Source organism: Salvelinus alpinus, chromosome 11, assembly GCF_045679555.1.
Source record: "Salvelinus alpinus chromosome 11, SLU_Salpinus.1, whole genome shotgun sequence".
NCBI classification, from domain to species: Eukaryota; Metazoa; Chordata; class Actinopteri; order Salmoniformes; family Salmonidae; genus Salvelinus; species Salvelinus alpinus.
The window spans coordinates 34,639,305-34,664,661 of record NC_092096.1 but is presented as its reverse complement, the minus strand read 5'-3'; the positions used below and the strand labels follow the sequence as shown (position 1 = coordinate 34,664,661).

At 45.6% G+C, this 25,357-nt stretch overlaps 1 protein-coding gene across 1 annotated transcript; it reads left to right on the top strand.

Moving 5' to 3' along the window:
- Nucleotide 1: 1 nt before the first annotated feature.
- On the top strand, nucleotides 2-25,357 carry fbxo18 (F-box DNA helicase 1). The gene is made up of 21 exons (XM_071332684.1): nucleotides 2-314; nucleotides 527-685; nucleotides 818-1,335; nucleotides 1,464-1,594; nucleotides 1,690-1,825; nucleotides 1,909-2,093; nucleotides 2,188-2,262; nucleotides 2,348-2,439; nucleotides 2,786-2,954; nucleotides 3,061-3,280; nucleotides 3,448-3,535; nucleotides 3,619-3,705; nucleotides 3,934-4,070; nucleotides 4,156-4,252; nucleotides 13,009-13,172; nucleotides 13,272-13,347; nucleotides 13,587-13,781; nucleotides 13,991-14,116; nucleotides 14,303-14,409; nucleotides 15,717-15,851; nucleotides 24,284-25,357. The coding sequence occupies exons 1-21, from the start codon at nucleotides 293-295 to the stop codon at nucleotides 24,449-24,451; spliced, it is 3,087 nt and encodes a 1,028-aa protein (XP_071188785.1). The 5' UTR covers nucleotides 2-292; the 3' UTR covers nucleotides 24,452-25,357.

Genomic DNA, 25,357 nt, shown 5'->3' with positions numbered 1-25,357 from the left:
CCAAGTAGCCAATATACGCTTAGCTAGCTGTGTTAACGACAACGAATGCTCGACATTATATCAGTAATATTCCATATTATTTAAAAAGGTGAATGTCTAACAGGCTAAATCCACAAGCGAACTTTACTTTGCATTAGCTGATATGAACACGGGATAGCCAAATACCGGCTAGGGTTGTTTGGCTGCTCACACTAGCTAGCATGTAGCATATACGCTAACATTTAGATTACTTGTTTATTTCGAAAAAGCAGGAAACGAATGATTGGACATCGGCAGGTGTTCTTGAAACAACATGATGGAGACGTCCGCTAAAGGTAATGCTGCTTGGCAGAGGATGGTAAATGGCAATTGCTAGCTAGCCAACTACTGTAACTTTCTAATGCATCTCACCCATCTGTAAGCTTAACTCTACGACGTTAATCGGTACGCATTCTCCTCAGTACTGACCCATAACACAGGACTGGTGTCATGAAGGTGTGTGAGAGCGTGTAGTAGAGATGTAATCACAGCCCTAATGATGTTGCAGGAAAAGCCAAGCGAAGGCACCTGAACTCAGAGGAGTGTCGTGAAATCAGTAGGAGACCAGAGGGCAGCCAACCCCTCACACAGCCCCACTCCGTCACTCGCAGGCACAGCAACTCCAACCGTGGGTTGTACCCCAGAACACCCACAAAGAGAAAGAGAGGTACTGCACATTTGTGTCTCTAGTTTTTTTAAACTCTTGAGACCTTAAGGGATGATGTAGCATTTTGTACACATATCATTTACCTTGTCATCCCCCCCATTGCTCCCTCTTCTCCTCTTCCCTGGATCTCAGATGCACGTGATGACAAGCAGCAGCAGGGGATCACAAAGTTTTTCCCTGTGATCAGTGTGGTCAAGGTGTTCAGTCCTCAGAAAGCAGCCCTGTCCCAGGGCCCAGGTTCCATAAAGACAGAGGGACTCAATGGAGAGCTCATCCCCAAAAATGAGACAATTGAGGAAGAGGAGGAGGCACTAGCCACCTCTATGAAGGAGGAACCTGAGGATGAGAAGGTGGACTATCTGGAGGGGCTGACAACGGACATGTTTGGGGACGACAAGGAGTTTGAGCGCTGTTGGTCAGATCCAGCCCCAGCCTTTATGAATCACCATGAGGAGGAGGTGGAGGCCCTGCCTGACGCCCTCTACGGCCTCTTGGGAAGCAGCAGGGGCCTGGCCCATCCCCAGGGTCACGTGGACGACCTCCCAGAGGAGGTGCTGATGCTGGTGTTGAGCCTTCTGCCAGCTGAGGACCTCTACTGTAATGTCAGCCTGGTCTGCCAACGCTGGAGGAACATTGTCACCCAGTCACTGGTGAGAGCCTGGGACAGGGGGAGGAAGTTAGGGTTAAAGTTATGAAGATAAGCTAGTGTAAGAATGTTAATAGATGTGCTGTATACATTTTTTTTTGTCTAAGTTGTGTCTTTGGGCCCTGTGTGTAGTTTGTGCCCTGGAAAAAGCTGTATTACCGCTACACGAAGAAGGAGATCGACGCCGTGAAGGAGATCAATGCCATCCTAGAAACCCATAGAATCATAAAGGACGACCAGGAGAGCATCCTCCATATAGTCGAGTAAGGACTCTACTGTAAACTGTTCCTTTGGGCCATTTCTGATCTATTCTGTGTGTGTGTGTGTTTTTTTCTTATTTTTTAAAAATTTTCTCCAGGTTCATGGCCCAGTATAAGCCCAGTCAGAAGGTGAAGCCGGAGGCAGTGTTACAGAGTGTAAGGACACATTGTCTGTTTCTTCAGGCTGAGGCCTGCATTAAACACAGACTCCCCAAACTGGAGGGTATCGAGGGGGTATGTAGCCACACACACACACACACGGTTGGAACTACTTTATACTTCTGAGCTTATCTGATTGGACTGTGTGTGTTTGTCAGGGCCCTAACCCGTGGGCAGCCATGGCCCTTATGCTGGTGCTGTGTGACGGGGTGGGAGATGTTCTGGACCTGGTGGTCTGTCTCAGAGGCTGCCTCCCTTCAGCCAGCGCCATCACGGAGTACCTCAGCGCCATGGCAACCATGCTGCTCGCCATGAGGAGGAACGACATCAACATCAGCAACAGGTCAAGATGGAAGTTATATAGATATGAAAGATAGACATGCACAAACAGATGGATAGACAGGCGGACATTGACGGTTCTCCTTCCTCCACTCCAGGTGGCACTACAACATCTTCTATGTCCTTCACCTGATGGAGAACGCTTTACCCACAGCAATAACCAATCAGAGTGGGTGAGGACTGATATCTTTCTGGAAGGAAGTATTTTGAATGAATCAGTAATAACCTGAGTCTCATGCCCAGTCCTCTTTCTCCCAGGAGAGCCCAGGTTCAGGTGACCCACGAACAGCAGCAGATCCTCAACCACGACATCCATAGAGACCACGTGGTCAAGATCATGGCCTTCGCAGGTACCACCAGATCGCTGCTACCAACATCATGGCACAGCTGTTTTTTTAACAGAAAACAAGTTAGATATAGAGTTGGTACTTTTGCTAGCATTCTCTGAATTGTTGCTAGAGGGCACCCTCACCCTGTCAGTTCAGCTCATTCTGATTCATCAGTTCAGGATGAGAGTACTCTTTCTATATCGTGACAATTGCAGAGTAGTTCAAGTGGATACACACACACACACACATGAATGGTCCACCCCACTTCACAAGAAAAGCCCACATTGTGAGCTGTTGATTGTGCCCTATATGTGAATGTTCCTGCTGTGATGTAGTGTAGGGTTTAAAGGTTGTTGTTGTGTTCCAGGCACAGGGAAGACCACCACCCTGATTCGGTACGCCCAGCAGAGGCCACACCTCCACTTCCTCTACATGGCCTTCAACAAGTCTGTGGCTACCCAGGCCCAGCGCTGTTTCCCCAGCAACGTGGACTGCAGGACGGTCCACTCCATGGCCTTCGGGGCCGTCGGCAAGAGGTCTGCTTGTCTGTCGGTCTAGAACAGTTTCGTTCCGTATGTCTGGTTGTCGTCAGTCTTTCAGTAAAGCCGTTCAATCAGTCACCCAGTCCCCTCTCTCTCCCAGGTACCAGGAGCTGAAGAAGTTGTCTAGTAACGTGAAGCCCTTCTCTGTGGCCTGGGTGTTGCCTAAGGGCAGCGGGGGCTTCGTCAACGCCAAGGTGGTCACCCTGACCCTCAATACCTACATGGCCTCGGTCGACACACACATCACCCCCAACCACGTCCCAAACACGTACAAAAACACACATGGCAAAGTGACCGTGCCTGACCGCAATGCAAAAAGGGTAAGTGTTATACCCAAATCCACAAACACCTCTCCTCCCAAAGAAACATCCCCCACACATTCACACACCAGAACACAAACTTCTCCTCTGTTTTGGTCTGATATTCACACAAACATGTCACACACCGGTCATCTCCACAATTGAACAAACTGGCCTTTATTTTTCAGATGTTTGCGAGGGATGCCCAGAGGATCTGGGACAAAATGGTTGCCTTAGAAGAGACCAGGGAGTATGCACACCACATGACCCACGATGGTAATCCCAAAAACTATCTGTTTGCTTTTTCACTCCATAATAATATGTCATTAGGATTGGGTCCTTTAATGAATGTCTTTCAGGGTATCTGAAGCTGTGGCAGTTGCAGAGGCCGACTCTGGACAAGTATGATGTCATCTTTATAGACGAGGCACAGGACTGTACTCCAGGTACACGACTCAACTACACCACTGTACCACACCTGGACCAAACCTGGGTCTACATTACACCTGCACCAGGCACCACTCACCTGATAGCATGTCTGTTAGCAGGTCCATGATAAGTGTGTGTGTGTGTGTGTGTGTGTGTGTGTGTGTGTGTGTGTGTGTGTGTGTGTGTGTGTGTGTGTGTGTGTGTGTGTGTGTGTGTGTGTGTGTGTGTGTGTGTGTGTGTCTTAGCCATCATGGACATCATGCTACCTCAGCACTGTGGGAAGATCCTGGTGGGAGACCCTCACCAGCAGATCTATACCTTCAGAGGAGCAGTCAATGCCCTGAACCTGGTGGAACACACACACCTCTACTACCTCACCCAGGTACACACACTTCTCCCTCGCTCAGGTATATACTCACTACACAAAAGCTCTGTGTGTATTGAATATGTATTCTTTCTCTTCTCAGAGCTTTCGGTTTGGTTCGGAGATTGCCTACATTGGAGCCACGATTCTCCAAGTGTGTAAGAAAGTGAAGAAGATTCTGGTAGGAGGAAAACAAGACGGTGAGTGAAGGAACACAGGACTCTAATGACAGTTAAAGGCCTGGTGCAGTCAAATCTGTTTTCCTGTGTTTTGTATCATATTGTACAACTAACAGCTGATATTTTACAGTTAACACTGTAAAAGTGGCAATTTTTTAAAGTCAGTGTTATTTCCTGGCCCACTATGTTAACGTGGGTTTGTACTTGGGCACGGATTAAAAAATTCCTCAATCTGCCGTTGGCACCCATTCAAATTATCCCCAAGGTTGCCTAGTCCAATCTTATTCATTCTCTAAATTAAATGGCATGCCTGTTTTCTCATTAGCTGGCAATGTTGTTTGAAATGTCCAATGCAACATACTTTGGTGATATTGTTATCAACCTACTGCATACCCCTTAAAAATATAAAAGTGTTCTATTAGCATGCTAAAACTCATTAAGACAGACTGGTAGAAGAGCTAGCATAGCTAGCCATCGCAAGCATTCACTGGTTGAAGTTTAAGTAACCTTTGATTGTAATGGAGTTGACTGGTGACTATGACATGAATATACACTTAGTAGCTAGTTTATTAGGTACACCCATCTAGTACCTGGTCGGACTCCCCTTTACATCCACGAACAACCTGAATTTTTCGGGGCATGGAAACATTGCTCACTTGGTATCAACGGACCTATTGTATGCAAGGAAAACATTCCCCACACCATCATACCACCGCCACCAGCCTGTACTGTTGATACCAGGCACTATGGGGCCATGGACACATGCTGCTTACGCCAAATCCTGACTCAGCCATCAGCATGACACAACAGGAACCTGGATTCGTCAGACCAGGTGATGTTTCCCCACTCAATTGTCCACTGTTGGTGATTGCGTACCTACTAAAGCCGCTTCTTGTTTCTGAGATACTGGAACCGGCACGCCTGGCACCAACGATCATACCACGCTCAGTCTCTTAGGTCACTCGTTTTGCAGATTCTATTCTCTGAATCCTGCAATGACTTGTCTGCCTGTTTTATGTAGCAAGCCAAGGCCACTCATCTCACTGTCTGTAGGAGTGAACCATTTTTGTGAACGAGGTGGTGTACCTAATATACTGGCCAACGAGTATATGATTCACAACATTTGGATAGGAGCTATAATCCAAATTTAAACTATGTGTGTCCATATTGCTTGAATTCAGGCTTGGCTGCACTGCTTTCAATGGGGAAAGATTGCTACTGTGATTTTTGTTTATAATGTCACTTTCCCGGGTGGAGTTTTGGCTCGCCTGGTAACATCACCAGGCCGTATACATTAATATAATAACAAATAGAGTTCCAAACCTCTCGGCTAATAACAGCTACTTTTCAGATTACATATCCCTCCCATTAGACCACTCCGCTCTGGGGATTGATCCACTCTGTGGTTAATGCACCGCTTTGGTGCCCTTCCCTCCCTACTCAGACAGCAACATTCTTGCTTGAAAAAAAGTTTTTTGCTAAAAATCTATTTTTCTTTGTGACCATTTTAATGTAAAACTATGACAGTAAAGGACTTAATTGTTACGCAGAAATGATATATAAGAACGGCTGCACTGGGCCTTTTGAAGGTTGACTCAGCAAAATGACGTTGCGTTAAGCAAGATGCAAGACTTCGCTCTCACACCTACACACACAGCATCTTCGCATGGGTTCAATTTTTGCTCTTAGAGCGGTAGGTATGGGACCAAAACAAAGGAGTTTAGCCTCACGCTTCATCGCTCTTAGTTGTCACTGAAAGTGACCCACTGTTGTTTACTTTGTCCACCTACTTCATATTTCTAGGTCTAAAGTAGATTTTCTGAAGTGTGTAAATGTAACGGATGTGAAATGGCTAGCTAGTTAGCGGGTACGCGCTACTAGCGTTTCAATCAGTTACGTCACTTGCTCTGAAACCTAGAAGTAGTGTTGCACCTTGCTCTGCAAGGGCCGCGGCTTTTGTGGAGCGATGGGTAATGACGCTTCGTGGGTGTCAGTTGTTGATGTGTGCAGAGGGTCCCTGGTTCGCGCCCGTGTCGGGGCGAGGGGACGTACTAAAGTTATACTGTTACATAAACATGCCGGTAAAATATCCATGGTGTTCCATGACTACTATGCTCTTATTTGGTTCTGATTAGATCAGTTTGTTGTAAAGGGAAGATTGCAGAATTAGGTTGTTATTCAACATTCTGATTTGTTTCATTCTTCAAACAAAGTCCCAATACGACATCACTTTACATTTCTATTTTGGGAGAATTTTATATTTTACTTGACCGAAGATATGTCGGAAAAGTGACCTAAAGGGGAGCACTACACGAGGAGTGAAGCCACTGTCCACATAAGACGGTGAAGACCGACATATCGATGAGTACAATTTTTTTACAACAAAAAATTGGTCACTCAGACAAACATCTTTTTGTCACTTATACAGGGGTGGCAGGTAGCCTAGTGGTTAAAGTTGTTGGATCGAATCCCCGAGCTGACAAGGTAAAAATCTGTCGTTCTGCCTCTGAACAAGGCACTGTTCCCCGGTAGGCCGTCATTGTAAATAAGAATTTGTTCTTAACTTGCCTATTTAAATAAAAAATAAATACAGCTTTTAGCATAGCTCCTTTTACACCCCTGATTTACCCCTACTAGCAGCCTTGAAACACATAACTTATAAGCAGTTCAGCACATCAGTATTTCTCCTACTGTTAAACAAAATCAAGATAAACCTTCACCATCACAGTAGATATTGAACGTCTTTAACCAAACCGGTTAAAACTCTTGTTGGCATATGGTATTATAGCTATCCACATGCTAACCTGAGTGCTACCACTAGCAGCAGTCAATCTAGGTATAATGGCTAACACAATCATTAGCTACCATGATATCCTGCAGGTTATATCAGGAAATAAAGGTCGGGCAGTTCAGCAAAATTAGTCATACCTTGAAATAAACAATTACATTAATCAGATTGGTATTTGACGAAAAATGTTTCTGTAAAACGTGCAGTATTCTGTTGGTATAGAATAACTATCTTCAAAGTAATGACTCGGGACGTCGGGTTTGATATGAAAGCTTCTTTTAGTAATAATTCTTGATCACGTTACATTTAACAACTTTAGATTCTACAAAGCAATGCTAAGATGCTAGCGCAAAGGAGCCAAAAATAATCACCTGTTAATTGCACTTAACTAGCGCGTTCACTCTCTACTTCCTGTCGCAAGGCATTCTGGAACTTGCAGTCAAAAGTGTAATTCAATACTAACCAATACAATTACATATGTAAATAACTGTAAAGAAATATCTTTAGATACAGCTCAATGAATTAACTTAAACATTAACTCTGTAACACATTAAAGTTACAACAGTTGGAGTTGTTGTAGCTTGCTTGCTAGATAACGTTAGCGAGCTTATTCCATCCCCAAACACCATGCTATATACGTGTAAGTGGGCCAGTTTGTTTTGCATGGCCCGGTGCACTTAGCTGGCTAGCATTGTTTTTATCACTCTTCCACTGTTGGTAGCAATCGTTTAGGGGAAATTGAGCCCCGCATATGACTGAAACGCCAGGTGTTCCCCTTGCCCAGTCTACCCGCCGTATCCTCACGAAACGGCTTCTTCCCATCTTCTCGCATTTCGACAACGTGCATGCCGGTAAACAGAGGTTGTAGTTCACTGCCGCCACCACCAGGCTGTTCCATTCGTGACATCAAAGATGCAATATATTGTTGGTATGAGTTTTTGATTAATGTAATTCAAATGGAGAAAATAGTGTGTGTGTGTATATATATATTGTAATGACCGGACTAGATCATAAAGGAACAATTGTCCAGACAGAGGATTGAGTTTACGAATTGACGGTTTATTAACCCAACTTTACACAGACTACTGTTTGGCTGTAGCCCACGCCAAATAAATGAAAGATACCCCACAAAGCAACCGTGACCTTCTCTTGTGAAGCCCAGACGTAAGACAGGAAGAACAATGGCTAAACACGGTCTTAACTTCCAATGCTCCATCCCCCTGCCCAACCCCCCTCCACACCACTCGGTCATCAGAATCAAATCAAATGTATTTATAAAGCCCTTCTTACATCAGCTGATATCTCAAAGTGCTGTACAGAAACCCAGCCTAAAACCCCAAACAGCAAGCAATGCAGGTGTAGAAGCACGGTGGCTAGGAAAAACTCCCTAGAAAGGCCAAAACCTAGGAAGAAACCTAGAGGAACCAGGCTATGGGGGTGGCCAGTCCTCTTCTGGCTGTGCCGGGTGGAGATTATAACAGAACATGGCCAAGATGTTCAAATGTTCATAAATGACCAGCATGGTCAAATAATAATAATCACAGTAGTTGTCGAGGGTGCAGCAAGTCAGCACCTCAGGAGTAAATGTCAGTTGGCTTTTCATAGCCGATCATTAAGAGTATCTCTACCGCTCCTGCTGTCTCTAGAGAGTTGAAAACAGCAGGTCTGGGACAGGTAGCACGTCCGGTGAACAGGTCAGGGTTCCATAGCCGCAGGCAGAACAGTTGAAACTGGAGCAGCAGCACGGCCAGGTGGACTGGGGACAGCAAGGAGTCATCATGCTAGGTAGTCCTGAGGCATGGTCCTAGGGCTCAGGTCCTCCGAGAGACAGAAAGAGAGAATTAGAGAGAGCACACTTAAATTCACACAGGACACCGGATAAGACAGGAGAAGTACTCCAGATATAACAAACTGACCCTAGCCCCCGACACATAAATTACTGCAGCATAAATACTGGAGGCTGAGACAGGAGGGGTCAGGGGACACTGTGGCCCTATCCGATGATACCCCCGGGCAGGGCCAAACAGGAAGGATATAACCCCACCCACTTTGCCAAAGCACAGCCCCCACACCACTAGAGGGATATCTTCAACCACCAACTTACCATCCTGAGACAAGGCAGAGTATAGCCCACAAAGAGAGAGGCAGAGAATCCCAGTGGAGAGAGGGGAACCGGCCAGGCAGAGACAGCAAGGGCGGTTCATTGCTCCAGAGCCTTTCAGTTCACCTTCACACTCCTGGGCCAGACTACACTCAATCATATGACCCACTGAAGAGATGAGTCTTCAGTAAAGACTGAAAAGTTGAGACCGAGTCGGGGGCCTCCCGGGTGGCCCAGTGGTCTAGGGCACTGCATCGCAGCGCTAGCTGTGCCACCAGAGACTCTGGGTTCGCGCCCAGGCTCTGTCGCATCCGGCCGCGACCGGGAGGTCCGTGGGGCGACGCACAATTGGCCTAGCGTCGTCCGGGTTAGGGAGGGTTTGGCCGGTAGGGATATCCTTGTCTCATCGCTCACCAGTGACTCCTGTGGCGGGCTGGGGGCAGTGCGCGCTAACCAAGGTCGCCAGGTGCACGGTGTTTCCTCCGACACATTGGTGCGGCTGGCTTCCGGGTTGGATGCGCGCTGTGTTAAGAAGCAGTGCGGCTTGGTTGGGTTGTGTTTTGGAGGACGCATGGCTTTCGACCTTCGTCTCTCCCGAGCCCGTACAGGAGTCGTAGCGATGAGACAAGATAGTAATTACTAACAATTGGATACCACGAAATTGGGGAGAAAAAGGGGGTAAAATTTAAACACAAAAGAAAAGTTGAGACCGAGTCTGCGCCTCTCACATGGGTAGGCAGACCATTCCATAAAAATGGAGCTCTATAGGAGAAAGCCCTGCCTCCAGCTGTTTGCTTAGAAATTCTAGGGACAATTAGGAGGTCTTGTGACCGTAGCGTACGTGTAGGTATGTACGGCAGGACCAAATCGGAAAGATAGGTAGGAGCAAGCCCATGTAATGCTTTGTAGGTTAGCAGTAAAACCTTGAAATCAGCCCTTGCCTTAACAGGAAGCCAGTGTAGGGAGGCTAGCACTGGAGTAATATGATCCAATTTTTTGGTTCTAGTCAGGATTCTAGCAGCCGTATTTAGCACTAACTAAAGTTTATTTAGTGCTTTATCCGGGTAGCCGGAAAGTAGAGCATTGCAGTAGTCTAACCTAGAAGTAACAAAAGCATGGATTAATTTTTCTGCATCATTTTTGGACAGAAAGTTTCTGATTTTTGCAATGCTACGTAGATGGAAAAAAGCTATCCTTGAAACAGTCTTGCTATGTTCGTCAAAAGAGAGATCAGAACATTCCAGGCATTACCGTGATTGGCAGATAGCAGGTTGATTGGCATGTCGGTCCCCGCGAACACTGGGTACTGGTAAGTACAACACAACCTACTAATAGCCTAACACATAACACACATCTCCTCCCTCCTACAATGAGTCAGGGGTTAATAACACTGATACCTAAGCCTAAAAAAGAGGTGCTGCTCATCGATAACTGGCGTCCAATTTGTCTTCTTAATAATGACTATAAGATAAGATGACTATAAGATGACTATAAGCCTTACTACTTGCAAAAATAATTAAAGAAGTCCTGGATGCAATCATTGATGAAACACAGTCTGGCTTCATGAGGAACAGACATATTTCTAACAATGTCAGACTAGTATTAGACATACTTGACTACTCAGACCTAATAACCGAGGATAGCTTCATATTATTTTTAGATTTTTATAAAGCATTTGACACAGTAGAGCATCAGTTCCTCTTCCACTCCCTTGAGAGACTTGGCTTTGGGGATTTTTTCTGTAAGGCTATTAAGACTTTGTGCAAATGTTAACAGCTCTATCAAATTGAAATATGGCACCTCACCTAGATTTGAGTTAAAGAGAGGAATTAGGCAAGGTTGTCCTATCTCTCCTTACCTGTTTTTATTAATCACCCAACTTCTTGCAAATTCTTTAAATAATAGTCCTGTACAAGGTATTTCCATAGCCGGTAAAGAAATGATTATAAGCCAGCTGGCTGACGATACTACACTTTTTCTGAAAGATGCTAACCAAATTCCCATATCGATCAATGTGATACAATCCTTTTCCAAAGCGTCTGGTCTATATCTTAACATTAATAAATGTGAACTCATGGCTGTCAAAGATTGTGTGACACCTTCATATTATGGTATTCCAGTAAAAGAAGAACTTACATATTTAGGCATAACCATTACAAAGGATCAGAAGTCTAGAGGCTTACAACATTTTTAACCCTCTTATTAAAAAAACCCAGAAGAAGCTAAATCAATGGCTACAGAGGGACTTATCTTTAAAAGGTAGAGTCCTAACAACCAAGGCTGAAGGTATCTCTAGACTATCATATGGCGCTCTATCTTTATATCTTGACAGTAAAATAAGCAAGGCGATAGACCAGATGCTTTTCAACTTTCTTTGGAGAAACCGTACCCATTACATTAGGAAAACTGTTGTAATGAACACTTATGAGAATGATGGGCTTTTAAGATCAATTGGATAAAACAATTCCTAAGAAGACCCACTTCTATGTGGAATTTTATTCCTCATGTCTTCTCTACTTTTGGTGGCCTTAACTTCATGTTGGTTTGCAATTATAATATTGACAAAGTTCCAGTGAAACCTGCTGATGAAAAGCAGAAAGTTTTCTTGTCATGGTCCTTAATTTATAAGCATAATTTTTCTCCACACAGATATTATATATGGAATAATTGGGATATATTGTATAAAAATACTTCTTTGTTTTTAGAATATTGGTTCTGAAATAATAACCTATTGGTGAGCCAACTAGTAAATGGAGAGTGTATTTTACTTAGTTATAAGGAATTCTTATCACTTTACAAGGTCCCTGTAACACCTAAAGGTTTTGCAATTGTTTTAGATGCCATTCCCTCAGGTGTTGCTTTATTATTCAGGAACGTGTCAAGACCTGACCCTCTGAACCTACCTTCCGTTGACCCTGTTGACTCATCAGTAGGAAAGATTTGTTTCTCTTTTGGTCCTTTCAACAACAGAGCGATACGAACCTTGTTTCAGCAGGATGTTGTATCTATACCTTATGTCATGCCTTATTGGAATGGATTTATTAATAATATCTGTTGAAAAAAAGTTTGGATGTTGCCACACACATACCTACTTCTAACAAAATGAAGGAAGTTTCCTTTAAAATGATTAATTAATATTATCCTGCCAATCACTATATGAAGAGGTTTAAGGAAAACATCAACTCAAATTGCACCTTTTGTAATGACCACCCAGAAACAGTGTTGCATCTTTTTTGACATTGTATTCATGTAAGAAAACTGTGGCAAGACATCATTAGATTTATAATTGAACACTTTTATTAAGGTTTAACACTAATGTGGAGAGATGTACTGCTTGGATTCTTTACCTACGATAGGAATAAGCTGAAACATTTTTATGTAATTCATTATTCATTTGGCCAAATTTCATATTCGAATGTAAATTTCCAAACAAAAAATCTAATTTTCTTACCCTACAAAAAGAAATTGAACTGTATTTTAAGACAATGAAATACTCTACTAACAAAAAAGCTGTTAGAATTATAAGTGTATGTATGACCCTTAAGGTCCTTGTGTAATGTGATATTGTACCCCCTAGCTCAATTGTCCAGAAAGTACATGTTCCCTCATGTACTTTCTGTATTGATTTGTTGTTAATAAAATAAAAACACACAGCTGCCTGTGCGGTTCGCTACAATATATATATATATATATATATATATATATATATATATATATATATATATATATATATATATATATATATATATATATATATATATATAAATATATATTTTAAAACTTTAATATGATTTGGGTGGAATATCATCAATCTACTTTGTTAGATTTGTGGAAATATATAGTGTAACCTGCTCTTTAATGTGCGTGCGTGTCTGTGTCCATCCACAGGCTGTGTGCAGGGTAAGGCTGTGGACTCCCTGCGTCCCCTGACTACAGGGTCGAGTCCTGGCCGGGGCAAGTTAGCAGTGCTGTCTCGCTCTAACGTCTCCGTGTTCGACCAAGCAGTCAGACTCACCGACGCCAACCCCCGCTGTAGGCTGCACATTGTAGGGGTGAGTCTCCATACACCCCCTCACCCCCCAAAACACACACACACACACACACGTGTTTGGGTCTTGTGTAAGACATGTGTTTTCCATTTTCCACTCCAGGGTGTGGAGAATTTTGGACTGAAAAGAATCATGGACATTTGGGTTCTGATGCAGCCAGAAAACAACCGCTCTCGAGGTGAGTGGTGCACACACTGCCCCTTGCCTCAGTTCTGCAATTCTAATACAAGTGAATTAGTATGTTGTACCTATGTGACATCTGTTTTTGGTTAGACAGTATCCTGCCTTGGCTCTCTCAATGCTCATTGTTTTATTGGTTGGGTCTTTTGTGTCAATAGGTTTAGCTCTACTCTGCAGTGTAACTAGCTCTCTCCCTTTTTAAACGTGCTCCCTTCTCCTTCTCTCCCTGTTCTCTAGGCATCAAGGACAGCTTCATCCGTAGGTTCACCCAGCAGAGTCTGGGGGGCTACTTTGGGCTGAAGAGTTACGCTAAAAAAACAGAGGACCGTGAGTTGGAGGGCAAACTCTCCATGGTGGAGAAATACAACAGCCGCATCCCTGAGCTGGTGGAACGCCTCTACGGCTGCACAGAGAGAGATGCCCAACACGCAGGTACACACACAGTTACATACTGTACACACACTGTACAGAGACACATGCACACAGGTACATACTGCACACACATAGACACATAAACAGATGTCACACACACACTCGCCACTGTACAGACACACAGAGTTGTGAATTGCTGTATTTGTATTTGAGTCTGATCTTTCTCATTTGTATCAACCCTCCCCTGCTGTCTGTCTCTTATCTCTTAGATTTTATCCTGGGGACAGTCCATAAGTCAAAGGGTCTGGAGTTTGACACGGTGGTGATCACTGATGACTTTGCTAAGGTGCCCTGTGCAGCCCACAACTTACCCAGACTTTCCAGCTGCTCAGGAGGTGTGTGTGTGTGCAATCATTAGGCAATCAAACCTATCCAAATACCAACTCTTATCTAAGGCCAAGGACTGTTTGCATTGGTCCACGGCCGACGCAAAATCAACATTGGTTAATGTATTACAGTCCAGATTATAGTACCAATGTTTGTTAGTGGCTGACTCCACTGTTTTCTCCCTCGTCCTCTAGGTGACATCCCAGACGATGAGTGGAACCTGCTGTATGTGGCGGTGACTCGGGCCAAGAGCTCTCTGGTCATCACCAAGAACATCACCAACATCCTCACGCTGGCTGGGGTGAGAGCACTGATCACTGGAGGCTGGTGAGTGGAGGATGGCTCATAATAATGGCTGGGAAGGAGTGAATGGAATGATATTAAACAGATGGTAACCATGTTTGATTCCATTCAGGCCATTGTTATGAGTCGTCCTCCCCTCAGCAACCTCCTCTGGCACTGACCCCCTCCACTACACTCATCCCTCTTCACTTCTCTCTCTCTATTCGTCTACTCCACCCTCTCTACCCCTCCATCACTCTCTAACACACTCCTTCGCTCTACTTAACTTTCTCCTGTTCCCAGTCTTTCTATCTGTCTTTTATGTGTGTTATTTCTCAAACACCGTCTCAGATAAGCTGTTCATTGAAGCAGGATGTTGTGGTAATGTAATTCTGAGAGCCTCATTCTTCTTTGGGTGACATTTATGTGACGCTCTGAAGATTTTCACCCTCCAGACATTATTTCCAAAAGGACTTAATGATGAAATGCCTATGTATGTTATGCTGTGAATTGGAACATGAAATATGTGTCTCTTGTAGATTATTCTGACGTTTTTCATATGATGTACCCAATGACTAATGAAAACTTGCTATGTCCTCATTGAGATTATACAGAAGAGTTCAATATGTCTTATTTATACACTTTGTTATATTTGGTAGCACTTATTTGTTTTTTCCTTTGCCTCCAACCCCCTTCGATATGTAGAACGGATGTGGGTGGGGCCAGGTCTACATAAGGGTGCAACTTTCAAAAAATCCCAAAAGCTCTGACGAAGGCCGTGTGGCCGATACGTAAAGCTTATTAAATATCGGTGATACTATCAAGAGCAGTGTGCGGTTTCCTTTTTCCTTCATGTGTGTTATTTCTCAAACACCGTCTCAGAGAAATGTACAAGCTGTTCATTGAAGCAGGATGTTGTGGTAATGTAATTCTGAGAGCCTCATTCCTCTTTGGGTGACATTTATGTGACGCAAATGAGCACGTCACTGTGCAAGTGAATGTGTTCCAATTGAATTTGTGTTCTGTGAAAGCCTCCTCCCATAGCCTGGTGGTCTAGTCTGTGTTGTTAGCCAACCCTCTGTGTGTATGGCTTGACAGTGATTGGAGATTAGGAAGCACTACAGTATGGGACCAAGGCTCAAAAAGCTTCTCAGAGCAGGAGTGCTGATCTTGGGCCAGATCCACCTGTCCATATAATTATTTTCCTTGTGATCTAAAAGGCAAAACTGATCCTAGATCAGCACTCCTGCTCTGAGACTCTTTGTGAATACGGGACCAGGCTAACTCCTCCCATGGTTAACACTTTAACTTCCTGTTATTCCCCAGGAGTACTTCCTGAGGACAGAGTTGACCAGCGCCCTGCTGACCGAGGGCCAGCCACCCTGCTGCTCCGTGCGGGAGTGTCATAACCACATCATGCCCGACTGGCCCCTCGCCATGTGCAAGCTGCCACTCCAATACGTAAGGCCCCGCTTCCTCCTCCATACCACATTCTGATTTGCAATGTCTCTCAACCAGACCTGATCATTTCAGACAGGTGTGGGTGCAGGAGGTCTAGAAAAATTGCCCACATTCCACTAACAGCTAACCAGTTAGACCTGTTAGCCAACTGTCCGTCGGTCAGCTAGTCAGTCGGTCAGAGGGCCCCTACGGGGAAATCATGTTATCACTATTACATTTAGTGTGCCTGAGCTGTGCTGAGGCAGTGAATGTTAAGTCATGAAAGGGATTTAGTACATACAGCAGTTGTAGTTGAGATGGTGAACTCCTGTCTATTACAGCACAGGGCAGGCAAACGACAGGTCAAGGCAGGCAGGGGTCGAGTAGTGGGGTAAAGGTACAAGACTTCATAGTCGTGTCAGGCACAGGTCGGTAATCCAGAGTTGGGGCAAAGTTACAGTACGGCAGGCAGAATTGTCAGGCAGGCGGGCTCAGATGGGTCAGGCAAGGGTCAAAACCAGGAGGGCGAGAAAAAGAGACTGGGGAAAAGCAGGAGATGAGACAAACGCTGGTGGACTTGACAAACAAGACGAACAGAGAACACAGGTATAAATACACAGGGGATAATGGGAAAGATGGAAACAGGAGACAAAGGGCTGTGAGACATGGGTTTAACTCTGGACACATGAAAGGTGGGATGTATATGAAGGGTACGGGGCAACAGAAGACAAACAGCAGAGGGGATAATCATTTTGGAGATGGGAAATGGCCCTATAAACCGGGGGGAGAGTTTGCGGGATTCTGCCCGGAGGGGCACATCCCGGGTGGATAGCCATACCTTGAGACGATTACCGGGGAGCCGTGGTCCAATGGTGATCTGCTTGACGTCGATACCTGGAGGTGGTCTTGAGGGCCAACCGGGCTTTCTTCCAGGTACGACGACAGTGGCGGACTAACATCTGGGCAGAGGGAATGATGACCTCTTCCTGCTGTTTGGGGAAAAGCGGGGGCTGATTCCAGGGAAAGGTGTTGCAGGCGTATCCGACCCACCCCAGCTGCTGGCTCCAGGAGGTGGCGTTGGCGGAGACCAGGCAGCGTATAGTAGTCTCCAGATCCTGGTTGGCTCGCTCCGTCTGGCTGTTGGACTTGGGGTGGAATCCGGAGGACAGGCTGGCCAATGACCCAATGAGGGTGCAGAACGCCTTCCAGAACCGAGATGAGAACTGAGGGCCCCGGTCAGACACCATGTCGACCGGTGTCCATGGATCCGGAAGACGTGCTGCACCATGAGCTGTGCCGTTTCCTTGGCAGAGGGTAGTTTAGGGAGAGGAATGAAGTGGGCGGCTTTGGAAAACCGATCCAACACAGTCAGGATGGCAGTGATGCCATCAGATGGGGGATGACCCGTGACAAAGTCCAGGGAGATGTGGGACCAGGGACGTGAAGGACAGGCAGAGGTTGGAGGAGACCAGCCGGAGCTTGTCCGAGTCTTGTTTTGTGTAAATGCGGAGACGTCAGGGACCATGGTGGGCCTCCAAAAGCCAGGGTCCGGCAGGAGCCCGGGTGGCAGGCAAGAACATCTGGTTATCTGGGGCCAATCCACCACCGTTCACCTTCCCGGGATCCATCTGGACACTCCCAGCAGAGATGATGTGCCCCAGAAAGGGGATGGTGGAGCGATGGAACCCTCACTTCTCTGCCTTAACAAACAGCTGGTTGAAGAACCTGTCAGACGTAGAGCACATGTTTTTGGGGGGAGCGTGAGAAGACGATGTCATCAATGTAGACGAAGACGAACCGGTTCAACATGTCGCGGAGAACATCATTTACCTGAGCCTGGAACACAGCAGGGGTGTTGGTGAGGCCAAATGGCATGACCAAATACTCATCGTGGCCGCTGGCCGTGTTGCTGGTGGTCTTCCACTCATCCCCCTCCGCACGAGGTGATAGGCGTTCCATAGATCCAGCTTGGAAACCATGGTGGCACCCTGGAACGGCTCGAAGGCTGAGGAGATGAGTGGTAGCGGGTAGCGGTTCTTTACCGTTATGTCATTGAGTCCCCGGTAGTCGATGCACGGGTGCAGGGTCTTTTCCTTCTTCTCCACAAAGAAGAACCCTGTGCCGGCGGGAGAGGACGAATGACGCAATAAATCCTGCAGCTAGGGAGTCCCCAATGTAGGTGTCCATAGCTTTGGTCTCCGGTCACGACAGTGAGTACAGTCGTCTCTGGGGCGGAGTAGTGCTAAGGAGGTCAATCCCGCAGTCATATGGTCGGTGCAGTGGAAGCGAAGTGGCCCAGGCCTTGTTGAACACCTCCTGAAGGTCCTGGTACTCCGCGGGAATGGCGGAGAGGTCCGGGGCACCGTCAGAGCCCCCAGGAAAACATCCCGGGGCAGGTTGCGCTGACTTCAGACACTGGGCGTGGCAGAAACGGCTCCAGCCCACGATGGCACCAGTCGACCAGTTCATGAGGGGATTGTGTCGCTGGAGCCAGGAGAATCCCAATACCACGGGAATCTGAGGAGACTCGATGAGCAGGAATTGAATAGTCTCGCTGTGATTCCCTGACACCCGTAGGTTGATGGTAGTGGTAATATGAGTGACCCAGCCTATAGCGCGCCCGACCAGCGCTCTAACGTCCATGGGAATGTTGAGGGGATGTTCAGCTCTGAAGCTAGGGTAGCGTCCAAAAAACTTTCATCGGCACCAGAGTCAATGAGGTCCTGGAGAGATTTAGACTGGTTTCCCCACAGCAGAATGGCATTAACAAGGTGGCGAGCAAGGGAAGCAGGAAAGTTCTCTATATGGCCCACCAGAGTACTCGCTCCTACCAGTGTGCCTGGTCTTTTTAAAGGACAAGAGAACACAAAATGACCAAGTGTCCTGCAATATAGACAATTATTCGTGTTGATCTTGTATTGCCGTTCCGCAGGCGATACCCCAGCTCTACCTAGTTGCATAGGATCGGGAAGCGGTCCCTCAGCCATCTTCGGCGACTTTCGGGGAAGGTCGGGAAGCCTCGGGTTCTTTCGGCAACAGAATCGTCGGGGACTTCCGGGATGACTCGGAGGCAAATTGAAATCCCTGGACGTGCGAGCGAAGTTGAATTTCCTCTCCCTCCGTCGTTCCCGTAGTCGCCAATCGATTCGTATGGTCAAAGTGATGAGGGAATCAAGATCCGTAGGTAACTTCTGAGCTGCATGTTCGTCCTTGACCTCCTCCGAGAAGACATGCAGGAACATATCAAACAGTGCTTCCTAGTTCCAAGCACTCTCCGCTGCCAACGTTCGGAAATCCACCGCATAGTCTGCCACACTGCGGGAGTCCTGCGCAGCTTCTCTCCCAGAGAATGGGGCTTCAAAAACCTTCTTCACCTCCCCCATGAACCCCTCCAGACTAACGCATATGGCCGGCTGTTGTTCCCATACAGCAGTAGCCCAGGTAAGAGCCCTCCCGGACATCCGCGTGATAGGCTGGCTATCTTGGAGCGATCCGAGGGGAAGGAGGAGGGCTGAAGCTTGAAAATGAGGGCACACTGCGCTAGAAACGTCTGACAGGTGCTCGGCTCTCCATTGAAGCGTTCCGGGGGAGGTAAGCGGGGCTCCAGAGAAGGTGGAGTGACCGATGAGACGGCGCTGCTAGCAGCTGGGTTACTGAGGGTCTGTGGGGTTACCACCGTGGTAGGTTGCCTCCCAAACAACCCGCGGAATTGCTCCAGCAAAATGTCCAATGCCCGGTCATGGCATTCAGGCAACGTTTGAACCCCCTCCATAAGGCCTTGAAGCAGTTCCTCGTGCCTTCCGCTGGTGGCTCCTTGGGAGGAGATGGTGTCGCGCAGCTGGCCCAGGTCTGCTGCTTCAGTCAGTGCCCGTTTGTACTATCAGGTTTGAGGGTAAGACCCAGATGCAGACTGTGTCGAAGTAACAATTTTAATTACAGCAACAGGGCAGGCAAACAACATGTCAAGGCAGGCAGGGGTTTAATTAGCAGAGTAGTGGGGCAAAGGTACAGGACGGCAGGCTCAGGATCAGGCAAAGTGGTCAGGCAGGCGGGCTCAGAGACAGGACAGGCAAGGGTCAAAACCAGGAGGGTGAGAAAAAGAGAGACTGGGAAAAGCAGGAGCTGAGACAAAAAACGCTGGTAGACTTAAGACGAACTGGCAACAGACAGAACACAGGTGTAAATACACAGGGGAAGATGGGCGACACCTGAAGAGGGGGGTTGGAGACAATCACAAAGACAGGTGAAACCGTGCACACCTTTGACTTCCTTTGTGACTTTATCGAAAGGAACAATCCTATTGTCCTCTGACCAGACAATGCAAATCTTCCCAAGATTTCGGGTGCTTACTCGGTGCCAGTGCTTTTGACAATTGGCTGCAACACGATGTCAATTAACAGGATAATGGCGGACGGAAGACGGGGTGGTGCGGCAGGTGCCGCTTCTCATACAAATGCTGTTATTTTATCTAAAACATCAGGTGTACGCCGACCGCAGCTAAGTAACTCATGCAAAGAGTTAAAGCGCAATTATGTGTTTTATCTCCAGTACTTTGCCATGATTGTCAGTTATGTAGCTGCTCTACTGATAATCTCAGTGCGTCCTTGCTGGGATGACACAATTAGTCTACTACCGGAGAATATCAACACCAAACACATTGGTTCCACGGGAGTGGACAGTACACAGCATACCATAATGTTCTGAATAATGGCCAAGTCTACCTCGCTCCCTATTCCACTGAACCGCTTAGGCGTAACAAACACAAGTCCAACATTTATCGGAAACTTTTAAACTACCTGTTCACTACCCTCCTACTCTCCGGGGATGTGCAACTCAATCCTGGGCCTAACATCAACGAGCCAGCGATAATCACCGGAGTGGAAAGCGGTGGATGGCCTCGTCCACTGATCGTCGCTCGTCCACTGATCGTCGCCGCTGTGGAAGTGGGTGAGTGCTATGGTCCCATGGTTTCTCTCGACTCACCCGGCTCCAGGATAGATTTTGACTCTTCAAACATACCCAAGTCGCTATATGCGATCCCTGATTCTGCTTCTGGTACGCAAGCTGTTTTAATTAGTTCCCCGCATCCAGTGCAAGTGGGAGGGATTGTTAATTGCGCTACCGAACTGCCCCTAATCAAAACGAAACAAAACGGCCTAAACCCAGCCTCCAGAAAACACCGAAAATGTAACTTTTTTCAATGTGTCAATCACTCTCGAGTCATCTGGGACCCACGAGCTAAGCCCAAGGGACTACTAGGGGGGGCACTTGAACATTTGTTGTGTCATTCCAAAAAGTGATCAAATTCAACATTTACTTAGACTCCAACCTTGACTTCCTCTGCCTCTCAGAGATATGGCTCCTTAAAAACTCTCCATATGCTGCTTTGATTGTGCCTGGCTACAATGTTTTCAGGAGAGACAGGATTGAAGGAGGGGGTGTGATGATTTACATTAAAGAACATATCCGATGTAAACAAATTGAATGGTCATGTGATAATGAACTAGAATGTATTGGCCTGAAAGTTACACTGTCTCCCCAAATGTCTTTTACCATTTTTGGTATGTATAGGCCACCTTCCACCAAAAGTGTTTTTTGATCAGTTTAATAACATGCTTAGGGAATGTGATTTTGGGAAAGAGGTCATCATAATGGGAGATTTTAATATTAATTATGAAGACATGTCTTGTAGGAAAACCCTCAAACGGATCACTAATACCTTTTACCTTACACAGCTAGTTAAAGGGCCAACCAGGGTGACTTGTTGCTCTAAAACACAGATTGATTTGGTGTTCAGTAATAAACCAGAGAGAGTGACTAAATCATTCAATATGGTTACTGGGCTATCTGATCATAATCTGACACTTATAGCCAGAAAGCTGTCTAAGAGCAGGTTTAACCTCTCTACTGTTAGAAAGCCGGATCAACTAAGAATACCTAAGAGTGAATTAAACTATTTTGAAAACACAATTAAGGGAATTAACTGGAATGATCTCTTGTCCTATACAGACATGGAAGCTGATAGTCAGGTTTTTCTATCCACAATCCAGACTACAATAAATTGTTTCCTGAAGAAAATCAAATCCAAACCTGGCAAAAAGAGCACTCTTCCTTGGCTAAATGGAGAAATCTGGAAATTGATGAAAGAACGAGATAACGCTCTAAAAATAGCCCTAACATCCAAATTAGAGCATGACAGGTGTAGGTTTACCATGTTGAGAAATAAGGTGATGAAAGAAATCAGACAGGCCAAGGCAAACTTTTCTATTAACATAATTGGTGAAGCAAAGAGAAATTCTAAATTGATCTGGGAGAATCTAAAAAAGTTAACAGGGAAAGACCATAGTAACACTGCAAAAAGACTAGAAATCTTGGTGAATAACAATCTAACACAGGATGCAGTCGAAATGGCAATAGCCTTCAATTCCTACTTTATTGACTCTGTCAGGGTACTGACACAGAACCCCTCCACTGGTTTCTTGGGCTCAGTGCTAGTGAATGACGCTCAACCTGTCTTCATCATAAGGGAGGTTTCTGAGTCAAAGGTGAACAAGGTGATTAGCTCACTAAAGAACTCTAAAGCCAAAGATGTGTTTGGGCTGGACTCTACCTTTTCTTAAAAACTACAAAAGTCACTCATTGGCCCCATTACTAAGGTCACCAACACATCTATTGGTCTTGGAGGGTTTCCAAGGGTATGGAAATCGGCCATAATAACGGACATCTTTAAATCAGGCGACCCTGCTGACGTGAGTAACTACAGGCCCATTAGTATACTACCTGTGGTGTCAAAGGTTGTTGAAAAGTGTGTAGCAGAACAACTGATTGCCCACCTCAACAACAGCCCCTTCACATTACACTCCATGCAGTTTGGCTTCAGAGCGAAACACTCCACAGAAACGGCCAACTGCTTTCTTCTGGAAAATGTGAAGTCCAAGATGGACAAAGGGGGCGTTGTTGAGGCTGTGATTCTGGACCTAAGGAAGACTTTTGATACTGTTAACCATGAGATTCTCATCACAAAATTGTCCAAGTTCAACTTTTCCCCCGATGCCTTGAGATGGATGAAATCATACCTTGAAGGCAAAACTCAGTGTGTCAGAGTGAGCAATGAGCTGTCGCCCACTCTTAGCTATGATGTGGGCGTGCCCCAAGGGTCAATACTGGGGCCCCTCCTGTTCAGCCTGTACATTAATGATCTGCCTTCTGTCTGTACTGGGTCTGAAGTTCAAATGTATGCAGATGATACAGTGATATATGTGCATGCAAAGAGCAAACAACAAGCTGCACAAGAACTCACTACTGTAATGGTCCAGGTTACAAAGTGTCTCAGTGACTCGTGTTTGCATCTCAATGTGAAAAAAACTGTTTGCATGTTCTTCACAAAGAGGGCAACAGATGCTACTGAGCCAGATGTCTGTGTATCACGGTAGAAGCTCCAGGTGGTATCTGATTTTAAGTACCTTGGCATCATACTTGATTCCAACCTCTCTTTTAAAAAGCAGGTGAAAAAGGTAATTCAGATAACCAAATTCAACCTAGCTAATTTCCGATTTATACGAAATTGTTTGACTACAGAGGTAGCAAAACTGTACTTCAAATCTATGATACTCCCCCACTTAACACACTGCTTGACTAGTTGGGCCCAAGCTTGCTGTACAACGTTAAAACCTATTCAGTTGGTCTACAAACAGGCTCTCAAAGTGCTTGATAGGAAGCCCAATAGCCATCATCACTGTTACATCCTCAGAAAGCATGAGCTCCTGAGTTGGGAAAATCTTGTGCAATACACTGACGCATGTCTTGTATTCAAGATCCTAAATGGCCTGGCTCCCCCTCCACTCAGTATTTTTGTTAAACAGAAAACCCAAACATATGGCAGCAGATCCACAAGGTCTGCCATGAGAGGTGACTGTATAGTTCCCTTAAGGAAAAGCACCTTTAGTAAATCCGCTTTCTCTGTGAGAGCTTCCCATGTCTGGAATACACTGCCATCAGACACACATAACTGCACCACATATCACACTTTCACAAAATGCATGAAGACATGGCTAAAGGTCAATCAGATTTGTGAACATAATCCCTAGCTGTGTGTTGCCGCTTTCCATGTTGTCGTCTGTAGCTTGTGAGGTGTGGAAACACTTTGTTGCTTTTATGAATTTTGTCTTGCTGCTTTTTGTTCTATGTTGCTCTGTCTGTATGCTACGTCTTGCTTGTCCTATGTTGCTCTGCGTGTGCTCACTGCTCAATGATTGTCTATATTGTAATTGTTTTTAATAACCTGCCCAGGGACTGCGGTTGAAAAATAGCCAGTTGGCTAAAACTGGCACTTTTACTGAAACGTTGATTAATGTGCATTGTCCCTGTAAAAATAAACTCAACTCAACAAACTCAACTCAAACAGATCAGGGTGTGACATTGTGTGTGACTGACTGACTCTCTGTGTGTTGTAGATGGATAGTGCAGACGATGGAGGTCCTATGTGTGGGGCGTGTGTGTTGCAGCGTATCGGCCCCACGGCCAGTCTCCTAGCCTCCCCAGAACTGCTCAAGGTCCTGCCAGTGACGGAGGAGCGCCTGAACCTGCCCATCAACTACGCTTTGCTGATGGCTCTCTTCTGAGGGGACACGCTCACGTACTCACACACTCAACATGCTGCTTGAGCTGTTCTGAAAACACACCCACACAACATGAGACATGAACCTCTCCACTGATGTTGTCTTGGGGAAAAAATCAGTCTGCGAAATAGGCATTTGAACTAGCCAATTATGGACCAGAAGGTAACAGTGTGGAACAGAGTTACTCAGCCAATGTGGTACCCTTGATGATGATTGGCCTAGAGCTGCCCCCCATGATCTCTGTTAGTCTAAAGGTGTGTTCCTTGCTAATTTGGATAAATGTTTGGGGCACAATGCCATTGTGAAATCTATATGTCTTGTTTTTTAGTGGTTATATTTTGCTGCGAAGAAAATGCACAAGTTCAGTCCTGTCTTTAAGTACGTCTCATTTTCTACTTTACTTTTTAAAATCTGTTTTTATTTGTGATGTCTTTTAAAATTATAACAAAAGAAACATTTGTCTTCAGTTTAAGTACTTTGAGGTTAACAACATAAGCATCATCATAAGTCATGTCCATTGTTTCCATAAAGACACAGTTGCCAATACTCTAATGGAAATGGTAAAGACAAGTATTTGTGGTTAATTTGGGATGCAATATAAAGTGCAAACTACCATATAAGGAATAGGTGCCTTTTGGAATGAGACCTGTGTCTGTGTTTGAGAGGATCAATACCGCTATGTTTCATGTCTACATTGTTTTCCTGTGTTTGTAATCAGATTGTACAACAGCTGATATTTTACAGTTAACACTGTAAAAGTGGCAATTTTTTAAAGTCAGTGTTATTTCCTGGCCCACTATGTTAACGTGGGTCGTACTGGGGTACGGATAAAAAAAATCCTCAATCTGCCATTGACACCCATTAAAATTATTCCTAAAGTTGCCTAGTCCAATCTTGTTCATTCTCTAA